Source organism: Akebia trifoliata, chromosome 4, assembly GCF_017979445.1.
Source record: "Akebia trifoliata isolate Shusen 1 chromosome 4, ASM1797944v1, whole genome shotgun sequence".
Taxonomy (NCBI): domain Eukaryota; kingdom Viridiplantae; phylum Streptophyta; class Magnoliopsida; order Ranunculales; family Lardizabalaceae; genus Akebia; species Akebia trifoliata.
Genome location: NC_141378.1, coordinates 14,730,895 through 14,745,046, shown reverse-complemented (window position 1 = coordinate 14,745,046; position 14,152 = coordinate 14,730,895). Strand labels below are relative to the sequence as shown.

At 37.2% G+C, this 14,152-nt stretch overlaps 1 protein-coding gene across 1 annotated transcript; it reads right to left on the bottom strand.

Annotated features, from left to right (window-relative positions):
* Nucleotides 1-848: 848 nt before the first annotated feature.
* Nucleotides 849-14,025, bottom strand: LOC147404036 (uncharacterized). The gene is made up of 5 exons (XM_086439839.1): nucleotides 13,559-14,025; nucleotides 5,053-6,346; nucleotides 2,659-2,862; nucleotides 2,420-2,571; nucleotides 849-1,606 (listed from the first exon to the last, which is right to left on the bottom strand). Exons 2-5 carry the CDS (start codon nucleotides 6,332-6,334, stop codon nucleotides 1,148-1,150), a joined length of 2,097 nt encoding a protein of 698 aa, XP_086295965.1. The 5' UTR covers nucleotides 6,335-6,346; nucleotides 13,559-14,025; the 3' UTR covers nucleotides 849-1,147.
* Between the last annotated feature and the right edge of the window lie 127 nt (nucleotides 14,026-14,152).

Sequence of the window (14,152 nt, the reverse complement as noted above, 5' to 3'; positions counted from 1 at the left end):
TTTGAAAATGGACTGCTACAAACTCTCAAATTTAACAATGAAAAATAACGTTTTTTTTATATAAAAAAATTACTTAAAAAGTTCATAGACCCATAAGCATTTGATCATGTTATTGGATGCCACAAAGTTAGATCAGCCACCCTTTGTACGATTTAAATCTTATTGCTAAGTAAAGCTATACTTACAAATCCAAAATTCCTAATCCTAGTAGTGAACAACTGCGTTTGAATGTGCTTATAATGATTTGTAACGTTGAGGTTAAAACTTAACCAAACTTTTGTAATGTTTGAATGATTAATTAGGGTTGATAGATAATTTAAGAAAGTAGGGTGTAATAAGTAAAAGTCAGGGTGTAAATAGCAACTCTCTTTATTTAACACAATTTTCCTTTGGATTTCTCTGGAAAACAAGGGGAATTATTATTATAGATTCCAAAATGAGTTTCTAAAAACAATGTAGCCAAATAAGATTTTGCAGTCTATTCTATTTATCAGTCTCCTCCATTAGAATGAAGTTAGATGAGCAAATAATTTCGAGTTAGGAGAATTAGATGCCATTGTCAAGAGAGTATCTTTCTCAACCATGATCTTTGTAAGATCAAAGATATGTCCGACACTCCTTTTTTTTCTTTTTTCTTTTCTTGATATAAGCAGATGGAGACATTATTCAAAATCAATTTCTTCCAGTTCCAAAAAGCTTCAACCATACCTAGCACACTTTACTTGAAATAGAAACAAACAATTTATAATTAAAAAAATGGTTTCTATCATCAGATTTAAAGAAATCCAAAATCAAAATCTAGAATTAGAATCTAACCATCTGACAATCACACCCCACGACACTAAATAGAGAAGTCATAATTAACTACATAAAAATAAAAATAAAAGATGGATCCATTAACAATTAATTCAGACTACTCTCAGAAGTTCTGATTAACCCAGGTAAAATACATAATCAGTCTTACCCAATTGTAGCAGAAACTCAAATAGATCGAAGATCTGAACCCTTGATCCCAAACATGGCAAGGACACTTCCCACCTACAAGAAAATTCTACAAACCTGCAAAAAGATGCAATAAACATAGTGTCTTCTACAATCCTACATACTGACTAACAAGTATCAGAGCTGAAACACATCTCGATCCATATTACTTGCTATTTTTCCCTTTTTGTGCAAGTTTAGCTGCAACCTGTTCTTCAGATAATGGCAAGTAGTAGATCCTCGGTGTGGCTTTAGTTTTCTTGAAGAGATCGTCAAGTGTGACAATAGGTTGGTCGGGTTTCTTATGGAGTGGAGGTGGGGGTGGAAGAGGCAGCCGTTCCCTTGCTTCTGGTGGGTCAGATAGTGGTGGCGGTGGCGGTGGTGGGAGTTGCTGCCTTGGGGTTTTTTGGCGTGAGGAGGGCTGAGGTTGGAACGGGGATGGGGCTGGAGGCGTGATTGGGCTAGTGCTAACAGGCGCTGCTGGAGACTGAGGTGGAGCTTCAGCCCGCAATTTTACTTCTTGAGGTTCGACAAACTCAGCCACCAGAAGGCGTCCTCCATTTGCAGGCCACTGTAAGTTGTACAAAGCATTTCGAGTCTCAATAGCTTCTTCCACCGACGAGTACTGCACAAACCAAAATATTGAACAAATGCCAACATATTATACCCAGTAATAATAAGCCACAAAACTAATATCAATCAACACAGTAATGTAACAAGAAAAATTCTTCAATTAATGACATTCTTTCTGACAAAATAAATTAGGGACCGACTAGTTGCACACCACCCATACCAATTGCACTCCATTTTGAAAGATTGCACTCCAAAAATAATAAAAATGATGTTGCGCTCCTTTTTTTGTTATTTTCTTCCTTTTTCTCTTCTTCAACCATGCTCACAGAAATCATTGTTGGTTCAATAATTTTTGTAAGAAATATTTGGTCATGTACCAAGCATGTTTGCACTTTGCAATTGACATGAGCAGAGAAGATGAAGAGCCATGGGAAGGTGAATAAGCCCAAAACCTAACGTTACTGCGATGAAGTGCAAATAATAGGTGAAAATAGAGGTTATATAAAAAAGCTATTTTGAAGGTCCATGTGTGTGCAGCCAACAATTACTGACGAGCAACTAGTTGGTCCTGCTAAATTAATCGGACAAACATTAAAGAGGAGACCAAAAACATGAGACAAGGGGCTCATACGGCAGTGAGTCTGACCAACCAAGTGTTGACCTGAATACAAAGCAACAAATATTTGAATGTATTCCATAAGGTGTTCTTCAAAAAGCAAACAGTAGTGGATACCTCGCTTTAGGTAGGGCTCTTGCCCGTCAGAGGGATCAACTGTGGGTTGTGCTCATGATTAAGATCACTAGGGAATATGTATTATTGACATCGACCACATAATTTGTGAGAAAAGGAAACAGGAAGGAATACCGTGACATAGCAGTGGGTCTTGATGTGGTCCATCCAGAAACTGCAAACCGTTCCAGTTTTCGCTAGAAGCTCCTGTACTGCTTTCAGAGTAAAGGGGCGCAGGAAACGATCAATTCTAAGGGAATTTGTTGGAGGTTTGGGTGACTGGGGAACTGCCAATGCCAACAATGCCTGGCTTAGGTACATAAAACGCCATGCATTTGGAAAAAATTGGGTACAGTTAAATTATGATCTCTTACCAACACGCTCCTTCGGTGTATCTCCACCACTAAGAGTCGATTCAGACCTGGTAAAGTTGCGTTTGGGAGTAGCGGACTGAATTGTATCCTTAGGTGTTGTCGAAGTTGTGAGATTAGAGGTTTGCAGTTCAGGAATTTTGAGAGTTTCTGAATTCCACCGACGCTGCCTCTTCGATGGTTCATTGTTCCCAACCACTTCTTGCTCTGTGCAGAAAGATCATTAAATACATTTATAAGGGAAAAAAAAAGAGTTCTACATGTGGGGCTATCTGCTTAACATAAAAAAAAAAATGATTATACATTCCAACATCACATTGTGATTCTGAGGCCCTTGCTGAGCATGTATATCTATAGTTAAAACAAGAGAGCTTCTATTGACATACCAACTTTTACTAACAGCACCCAAGATGTGTGTTAATTCTTTGGTGATTTACATATGGCATACTTACCTCAGGAAATTAGATGATTATTACTCGAGAATGCTGCATTCAATAGAATATAATTGACATTATTTAGTAGCAGCAACAATTCAACCACTGACTATGCGTCTACAGAGTTGCATATACGCACACACTATTGTGTGTATATATATAGGGTCAGGATCCCTTGACTCCTAAGAATGACTCATGAAAAAACACATAATCCCAACCTTTTAAATGCAAAATCCAATGGTTGAGATTTATCCTTGGGAGAAGTATTTCCAAGATTTGTGTTTTCAAGATACTCATAAATCTCAACCAATGGATTTTGTATTTAAACAGTTGAGATCATGTGTTTTTTTCACGAGTCATTCTTAGAAGTCAATGGATCCCAACCCATATATATATATATATATATATCATGGGACATATGTAAAAACAATGGTTTTTCAAAATATAGGGTTAGAGGTTTTGGATTGAGCTGATTTTTTGTGATGATGGTCTCTACGATGAGAAAATCATCCTCACAAAAAATCAGCTCAATCTGAAACTTGTAAGTCCATCAAAAGTGGTTTACAAATTATTGGCAAAAAATCGGCGGTCCACATTCTAAATCACTTTTGAAGGGGTTAGAAGTTTCAGATTGGACTGATTTTTTTTAGGATGATCTTCTCATCATAGGGATCATCCTCACAAAAAATCAACTCAATCCAAAACCTCTAATATTATCACATTGTTTTTACATATGTCCCATGATTCGTCCCCTATATATATATATATATATATATATATATATATATATATATATATATATATGTGTGTGTGTGTGTGTGTGTGTGTGTGTGTGCGCGTGTGTGTGTGTGTGTCTAAAACATTATGTGTCAGATGTAACCGTTTAAAACAGTAGCTCACTTGGGTACAAAATAAAATGCAAGGTTTGGGATGGGTAGCATGAATCATATAACCCACAAATTGTTAAGTTACACATCACACAATCATGTACGTATGATACATAGGAGACAAAATGACAATCAAATGGATTCATCAGTCATTCAGATTAATCAAATTACAAGAATTCACATGACAAGAGTGCCATCAAGAGATTATACCAACAAAATCTGAAAAATTCAGAGAGGTAACAAGTTAAATGCTTAAGAAAAGAAGATAAACACAAACTAAAGTTAAAGTAGTGTACAAATGTAATAAATTAGCATGTTACCACAGAAGTAATTAAGACAAAAGATTATGTGAAGCAAAAGATGATATGTGGTAAGGAGGGTAATGAGTATACTGTGTTTATGGAAGTTCTTGGGTTTTTGTTCATGAAGGTGAAGCTTAATAAGGACTTCTGAGGTTTTTTCCTTCGAGGACTATGTCTTCGTATGGGGCCGATTGTGCGATTTGTAATCTGTAGCTCTTCAGTTTTTCTCTTCCTTTTCTGTTTTTCCCTTGTTAGGGGGCCGCCTCAGCCTCCTTTGTACTTTTCTTTTGCTTTTAATAAAATTTTATACTTATCAAAACAAACAAAAAAAGAGATCTTGGAGGAGTATTTAACTAACCAAAGCCATGAAGTGTAAGTATGAACACGCATTTTTTAATCCAAATTCCAAAACTCATCAAAATCAAATTAAATTGTACAATTCCATAGGTTCGTACTTTCCAACTTTCTACATTTTAATCCATCAAACAAAAAGCAACACTTAGAATGTAAAACTATCACAAAAAACATTTCCTTGTAACTAAGGTGGGTCATCTCGACCTCCTTTTTTTGAATAAATTATATTTATACTTATCAAAAAACAATTACCCTCTACAAAAACACGCTAAAACTAGAAGAGTGGATTCTTAAGTTCGGCATAGGGAGAAAAATAAAAGTAAGGAAGAGTCGAAACTCGTACAATGCACAGCAAATGAATAAGACATTGTGGTAATTGCAAACAAAAAGGGGAGGGGATGAGATATGAAATATGCTTACCTTCAGGTTTTCTTTTCTCTGCAGGAACAACAGGAGTATTCTTACTTTCGGTAGGAATGACATTCTTGTCAAAAGATAAACCAAGCCCAGAAGCATCATCAGGACTTTCCTCTTTTACAACACACACTTCACTCCTATCTCCCACTTCATCAGAATCGTGATTCGAATCATCGTGCTTACTCTCCAATATGTCCTCCTCCATAGAATCAACTACCAAACTTCGATCTAAATTTATTTTTTCGCTCTCCCCATCTGCACTATCATTTTTCTTGCTAAGGTCCATATATGTAGCACTAGTGTCATCTATCTCTTCAATAAAGCTCTGGTTCTCATGTTGCACTTGTATATCATCGTCATCTTTAGAAGGAATGTCGCTGGATGATGGTTGCACCATCTCCGGCTTAATAACTTCTAATTCTAAATGGAAATTATCAGCATTCAAATTATCCTTTAGTTCATTCTTTTCATTAATTGACAAAGAATCAGCAGAAATAGACTCAGACTTTACTTGAAACCCTAAAACAGGGTTGACCTCAGATACCTGGTTGTTCGGATCGGACACATCGAGCATTGCATCTTCATGGAGAGGCTTTGGATCTTCATTCTCTATCTGGGCTCCATTGTTTTGTGTCTCCTGCTCGCTTGATGTTGTCTGGGTTATGACCGTTTCGCTGATTGTGATATTGGTTTCCATAGACACTGCAAGATCGATTGGCTGACCAACCAACTCAACAGAATCAGTAGTATCCGTTAACTCTGCCTCTTGACTCTTCCCCTCACCCAACCCTTTGGGACTACCATCAATATCAACCACAGCTGCATAGTCATCTACTTCTTGAGCTTGATTTTCGTCAAGAACCCTAATATCTTCAACCATTTGAGCCTCAGTTGACTTAGTCTCCACATCTTTACACTCAACCTTAGATTCTTGATCGCAGTCAAAACCATTTTCAATTGTGTCCTTAGCAGAATCCTTCTCAGTGAAAACTGCTTCTTCTTTCATAGAAAAATCTGTCTTAGTGCAAATTGCCCCTTCGTCCTTGGCAGAATCCTTTTCAACACAAATTGCTTCTTCTTTCTCATTTGAATCCTTCTCAGTGTGAATTGCTGCTTCTTCCTCAATGGAATCCCTCTCATTTCGAATAGCTTCGTCCAAACGTTTGATCAAATCATCCTTTAACCCCCTTATCGCAAGTTTCCGTCTCTTGAGTTCTTCCTTTAACTCAGCTACCTTCCATTGATCAATTGGTCGGTTGTAGAGTATTGGATATTGTGTCGGCATCTTTCCAGTAGCCTATGCAACCGAGGATGAACACAAATTCATTTTACAATAAGGCAATAAAGAAGTCCATATAATACATAAACAGAAGGTTAAATCAGAACCAAAAAAACAAGCCCACGTTCATGAAAAAAAGGGTCATCACTATTAACTGCCTCTTTGCACCTGAGGCATATTGTGCACTAGAACAAGTAAAACTCTGCCACCCATCTGCCGCTGACACCTTAAGACACCATGTCTGCGCAAAGATGTTCTGCAAAGTTTTCCTTCTCTCTCAAGCACACAGTACCCCTCTAGACCTCTACAATGCCTTATATTTCACCCTCCATTAACCCAAATTATTATTTTATTTTATTTTATTTTGATAAGTATTAACCCAAATTAAAATTTCAATGGAACATCTAGAAGTCAAAGCCAAACCCATTTTTTAACTAAAGAACTAAATATGGAGAGCTTGAAAGATAATCCATTAACTGATTAAAGTCACATATTTGTCCAATAAAGCATTATTAAAAAAAGGATAGACAAAGCATTCAATAAAATAAAAACAACCCCACAAACATATTAAAATCACAAATATAAATAAACATAGAACAGTAAAGGTTATATGAAAACAATAAAATGAACTAAAAGACTTACCAAAATAAAATAAAATGAACTATAAGGTGCATCATATGTTTAGAAGAATGAAGTCAAGTTTCAATCTAAGATCTTGGTAAGAATTCATAATAATAAAAAGAGTAAAAAGACATAACTACCCTTACATATAAAAAATAAATAAAAAGCTATTACTAGAAAACAACTAAAACTAAAATAACAACTAGATTATTTCCAATACTCCCCCTTAAGCTGGGGCAAATATATCAACTAAACCCAACTTGACAATGTGAGAATTAGTGATAAAAAGACCAACAGATTTCGTAAACATGTCGGCAAGTTGATCTGAAAAAGGTACGAAGATTGTCTAAAAATCACTAGACCGAACTTTCTCCCTGAGAAAGTGAATATCAACCTCAATATGCTTAGTTCTTTCGTGAAAAACTAAATCAAAAGCAAGCATGATAACAAATTTGTTGTCACAAAACAGAGTAGAAGAACCATAAACAGGAAACCCCAACTCTATCAGGAAAGATCGAAACCAAAGTAACTCACATGTGCCAAGGACCATAACACAATACTCAAATTCTGTAGAAGAACGAGAAATTTCATTTTGTTTCTTATTCTTTCATGAGATAAGGTTATCACCATAAAAAGTACAGAAACCAAAGGTAAATCTCTTATCTGTGAGAAAACCAACATTGTAAAACAAGACAAATACGACTAAACAGTGGAAAAGTAGAAAATGCGAAGACCAAGACACGACTTCAAGTAGCGAAGTATACAATAAACAACATCAAATTGAGAAGTATGCGGAGAATGCATGAACTAACTGACCACACTAACCGTAAAGAACAAGTATAATCTAGTGTAAGTCAAATAAATCAGACGACTTACAAGTCTCTGATAAGAAGAAGGATCCGATAAAAAATACCAGAGTCAATTTAAAGACAATGATTCTAATCCATAGGGAACAAAGTAGGACAACAATCAAACATCCCAGTCTCCTGAAGAAAATCCAATGTATATTTACGCTGAAATAGTAAAATACCACGGTGAGAACGGGCCACTTCTATCCCCAAGAAGTACTTAAGTGGGCCCCAAGTCCTTAACTTCAAAAACATAATCCAACATCTTAACTTTGTCAATCCACTGTGCATCATCATCAGTTAATAATATCATCCACATAAATCAAGACAATAGTATAACGACCATCAACTCCTCGACGAATATAGCAAGTGTGATCTTAGTGACATCTATAAAATTTCATAGATAAAATAATCTCATAAAAACACAGAAACCAGACTCGTGGGAACTGTTATAGGTCATACAGAGATTTAAGAACGTAGCATACCTTCCCAGAATACTCCCCTTGAAAACGAAACCCAAAAAGGAGTCCATATAAATAATCTCAATCAAATAACCATTCAAAAAGGAGTTCTTCACATCAAGTTGGTGATATGACCAAAAATGACATGCAACAAACGGGATAAGAAGTCAAACAGTGGAAAGTTGGGCAACCGAAGCAAACATAGCACCAAAATCTTTTCCAGGAGTGTGTAAACCCTTTAGCAACGAGGTGTGCCTTATACCGATCAATAATCCCATCGACAAGATATTTCACAGTAAAAACTCATCTACAACTAACAGTTCGTTCCCCATATGGAAGGGTGACAAGCTCCCAAATATTATTTTTCTGCAAAGCATCCATCTCAATAGTCATAGCTCTAGTCCACTGACGGTCTCACAAAACCTCTGATATGGACCAAGGAATGTAGATAGAATCTGTGGCTGCAAGGTAGGCCTGATAAAAGGAAGAAAGACCTTGATAGGAAACAAACTGGGCAATAGGGTGATTAGTTACACACCCCTACTTACCTTTGGGAATGGCAATAAACAAGTGATTGTCAAAAATAGAAGGGATAAGGACAAGTATGTGTAGAAGTAGGCGGGAATATACTTGAATCCAAGAAGGAAGTTGGCAAAGGTTGAAGAGGACAAGGGCAACGAGTGTAGACCTTGAATATCAGTGATGATGGAGAAATAACTGGAGATGACAACATTATAAGAGATGGGTCTTACAAGGTAAAAAAACCCTGCAAAGTAGATGTGGGACGAAAGTATAGAACATTTTCAAAGAAAGTGACTTCAAGAGAATATATAACATGGTGAGAAACTAGATCATAATACCAACGAAGATACCAAACAATATTCATGAGATGGCTGTTCTTACGTTCCGCCACCCCATTCTGCTCAAGAGCATAAGGACAAGTCAACTGATGAAACATACTATACTCATGAAGATAAGAACGAAGCCCATCATATATATTCCCCCCATTATCAGACCTAAGAGATTTATTGATAATATTATGCTGGGTCTGAATTATTTTAAAAAAATTGACAAAGATAGGAAGCACCTCAGAGCGAGAACGCAACAAATAAAATCAAGTACAGCGCGAATAGCAATCAATAAATGTAACATCATATCTATGACTATTAAAAACAATAACGACGGAAGGCCCCCAAACATTAGAATGAATTAAATCAAACATTGTATTAAATCAGTGCATACAAGGAATATAAGTACGTGTATGTTTAAAAAGTTCACACACAAAGCACTAAAATTTATAACCACTACAAGCAATTCTTAAAACAAAAAACAAAGAACATAAATGTTGAAAATTGGCATGTCCTAAGTGAGCATGCCATAAGTCTAGAATTTGAAATGAAAATGTGTCTCTCAGAGGAAGGAAACACAGAAGTCAGAGCAGCAATAGACTGAGATCCAAACAAGTACAGCCCATCCCACTCATACCCCTTGCCAAATATCCTCCTCAAAGTCAGGTCCTGAAAAATACAATGAGTGGGAAAAAAGTGACTGAGCAATTTAAAGATTTAGTAATACTACTCACAGACAAGATTGAGAAATAGGTGAGGAACATGAAACACATAATCTAGTGAAATCTCAAATGATAGGGGGATGATTCCCTCACTATGGATAGATGTAAGGGATCCATCAATAAGACGAAACTCCCTATGAGTTGTAGGAAAAATAGAAGAAGTAAAATGACTAGCTCACCGGTCATATGATTAGATGCATCGTAATCAATAACCCATGTCAGATGAGCAAAACCAAACTTTATGACATGGAAAGCAGAGGATGTACCTGGAGGCGTAGTAACAGAAGCCACAGTCAAAGAAGAGTGAGTGTGATCATGAATCTGATCCCAGACAATTGTGGCAATCTGAGTTTGTAGTTGTTACAAGTCAATCGTGCCAAGTGAAGGAGGATCAGTAAGGAATAGATAATGACTCCACTATAGCGGCACAAGGAGCAGTCTGTCCTAAAGACGAAGTTGAGGAAAATCATGGTATCAGATGAGGATAGAGTTGAAAACAATGGACCTTCTCATGGCCAATCTTCTCACAATGATTGCAAGTAAGGTCACTCCCTTTACCACGACCACGACTACCACGGTCATGATTTCCTAATATAGGGGTACAAGAGTCAAAAAAACTCGAGTTGGTAACGAACGTCATCTGATTTGTCGTTGGAATAGAAAGAATGACAGGGACATGAATCTGAGAAGGAGCAATACGACGACGACGACAACGCTCATCACTATCAATAGTCGCAAATATCTCAAATAAAGAAGGTAAAAGAGTAGTGTCGAAGATATAAATCCAAAGTGCCTCAAACTCTGAACATAGACCCATAAGAAACTTGTAGGTCTGAGGTCAAGCAATCATCTTAATCACATAATTGCCTGCCACTGAAGACAACTCAGTCATAGACTCATAATAAGAAAATTCCTCCCAACGTAACTGAAGAAATCTAAAGTAATCCGCTACACTCCGAGTCCCTTGGGTAACCTAGGCAATGTCTCCATAAAGCTCATAAATCCTCGAGTCATTCCTGACATGTGCGTATGTTTGAGTAAGTGCTGACCATAAAGATAGAACTATCTCATGGTACATAAACGTGGTATAAATGCGTTACTCCATGGAGTTAAATAACCACCCAAGGATAGTGCAGTTGTCGATCTCCCATGATTTAAATTTAAGATCAATAAATGGTGGTTTAGTAACAGTCTCAGAGAGCCATCCAAATTTTTGCCTACTACCTAGATAGAGTTGCACAGATCAGGACCATGACTGAAAGTTCTAACCATCAAAAAGAGCAATGTGATACGTTGAGCTAAAGAGTTAGACCCATAGACTATAGCGGAAGTCGTAATTCCTTGTTCCGAAAACATTGCTTTGGTTTGAAAAAAGATTTGAAGAAGGAATTTAGAAGGCCAAAGAACAAAAAAAAAAACTTTACAAGCACCCTAGGTGCAATAGCAAGCCTCCCAATGCTGTGAAGATGTGGCCACAGGTCTTCCCAACACTTCAAAGAACTGTAGCAAGCTGAAAATACTCCTAATAGGGGCTGTCGCAAAGCTGTTGATCCTCCCAACAGTACTCCAAGTGTTGCTGAAAGGCAGAAAACTGCTAGGGGTTGTTATCGCAGGGCTTTAAAGTTCCTAGTAGGATCTGTAAATCTCCCCAACATCACTCCCAATGCTGTCACAAGGAAGGATTGAAGGAGAAAATGCTATTGTAGCACCAAAAAAAAAAAAAAGCAACCACTACTGTGGCAAGGCTGTCCCAAGGCAGGATTGGAGGAGAGGGGCTGTCGCAGGACTGTTGAACCTCCCAACAGCACTCCTAGTACTGCCGCAGGACTGTAAAGTTCCTAATAGGGGCTGTAAATCACCCCAACAGCACTCCCAGTTGCTGTCACACACCCCAAAAAAAGTAAAAAAATGGCAATTGTTGTTATTATCCCAAAAAAATTTAAGTTGAATGAACAAACCCTAACATAGGTTAAAAACACGGCGCAAAAGGTTATTGCAACATGTCATAAAAGAAAAAAGAAGATTAAAAGACCCCCGAAGGGGAGAAGATCGAATGAGGCTGCTCTAAGTTAGTGTTTAATGAATAAAGAAGAGAAGAAGGAGGGGAACCAAAGAGGAGGAGAGAGAGGGGGGGCGAAATTCCTTGGCTCTGACGCCAAAAAGAACAAAGTCAAGTCTCAATCTGGGATCTTGGCAGGGATTTATAATAATAAAAATAGTAAAAAGACATTAATACCCTTACATATAAGAAATAAATAAAAAACTAGTACTAGAAAACAATTAAAACTGAAATAACTAGATTATTTCCAATATGTTTCACATACCAAGATTACTGAAAACACAGAACATTGTCTTTTTTTATAAGCACCCACAACATTTCCAAGGTGTTTGGAGTTGTGTATGTGAACACCTTTGTGAAGCTCACTTAGTAATTTCATCAACATCTATTGAGTTTTTCACCGCACCTTCCAAGACCTGGTTTAATAATGGCAATGAAGGACAAACCCAACTAATAGTAGCAAATACAAAAAAGATTAACAATCACACACAAAAAATAACTCAATAACCACAGCACAAGAGTTTACGTTCACCTGAAGGTTACATGCACGGAGGTATAAGTTTTGAAGCTCTTTTTAACTATAAAGAAAACAGGGCAAATCGATACAAGGGATCACTTAGCTTCACCTTCTTCTAGATACCAATTTTTCCAAACCTCCCCTCTTTGAGTTTTCTTTCTTTCTCTACTATCTTCTCTAAAAAAGATTTAGATTTACAACAAAAGAAAACAAAACCCCATCCTTTTAAAAGTACCATATAAGTGAGCCACTTACATAATTTACAAGCCCAACCCAAATTACCTTGGACCGACCCACACACACACTTGGACCAGGCCCAATTGATTTTGAGCCATAACTTCAACATTTGGCACATCGGGGGCGGTGCACTATACACACACCGAAAGCACGACAAGTATTCAATGGACCCTAAAAGGTGTCACCTTGGTTAGGTGGTAAAGTCTATGAGTAGTCTACCCATGGTTTCAAAACTCGTCTGAACCCGAGACGTATCGCCCAAGTCGTCTCGGTATCAAGCATGGACAAGACAGACAAACAAGTCAATTTTTTGAACGAGATATTAAACCCCACATTCATTTTTCATTTTTTTGAAGGAGACGTCTCCAACGTATTGGAAAACTCATCCGAGACGATTCAGTATCTGGCATGGACGAGACGAGAAGCGAAACCGAGTTTTTAAACCATGAGTCTACCACTGACCCGGAATCAAAACGCCACATCTACGATAAAAACTATAAGTGAAAAAAAAAAAAAAAAAAAAGCTTATTCCCCAGACCATGGCATCCAGTTCGCCCCAAATGGAGGCTCAAACAATAAAACCCCAACTCATCTGAACCCTAAACTATAATTCATCTAAAACAACTTCCTACGAGACACATCAATAAGAAGTATCTAACCAAGTGTCACAAAAAAAAAACGTGAATTTTACCATAAAAGAAATAACCTTATATGAAGAACGCACATTGCAAAATCAGTAAACAACAATACGAAAAGAAATCCCATTTCACAAACCTAGATTATAGTCAGAAAAAAAAAAATTATAATAATATTGTATGCTTCGGTAATCCAAAATCCACATCTACGTAGACAGGAATGAAACCCAATTAACGGAAGGGGTAAACTAAAAAGAAAGAGAAGAGATTTGAGAAACTCACAGTTGTTTACGCCTTCAGAACTATAAAGAGCAAGATTTCCTTAACGGAAACGCTAATTTCAGAATAGAAAACCAACCATTAGAGAAAACCTAATAAAATCCCACATAAAGATACGCTCAAAAGGGCAACCGTTAGAGATTTCTCGAAACCAAAAGACCCAACTCCGAGAAGAGATAATCGATTTCTAGTTTTTCTCCCCTGAAACAAAAACAAAACGAAAAAAAAAACTGAAACAAACAAAGCAAAAAAAAAAAAAAAAAACTAGGTAGATTGAAGAACAACGAAGAAAAAAAGGTGAGGGGATTTCAGAGAAATGGATGAGAGGTCAAATTGTTTTGATTTGGGGGTTTCGTTTGATTTCTCGTCCGTTCGATTTCGCTTCACTTCGAGTGGGCTTCCTCTCGACTCTCGCATAGAGAGAAAACTAGACATGAAAGGGAACGTTTTTAAGAGAAGATCGCGAGTTCATTTGTGATAAATGGAGCACTTCAGCCTTCAGAGTTCGGCCTGAAAAGTAAAATACCGAAAATGACCCTGTTCCCTAGACAAAACTCTCAAGACAGGTCCCTATAGTCCTCGCGATTCGGACTACAC

Coding starts and splice junctions, on each gene's coding strand:
- LOC147404036 (XM_086439839.1), bottom strand. CDS start 6,334: ATGCCGACACAATATCCAATACTCTACAACCGACCAATTGATCAATGG. Junction 2,572..2,658: donor TACACCGAAGGAGCGTGTTG/GTAAGAGATCAT, acceptor TGGCATTGGCAG/TTCCCCAGTCACCCAAACCT. Junction 1,607..2,419: donor AGACCCACTGCTATGTCACG/GTATTCCTTCCT, acceptor TGGTTTGTGCAG/TACTCGTCGGTGGAAGAAGC.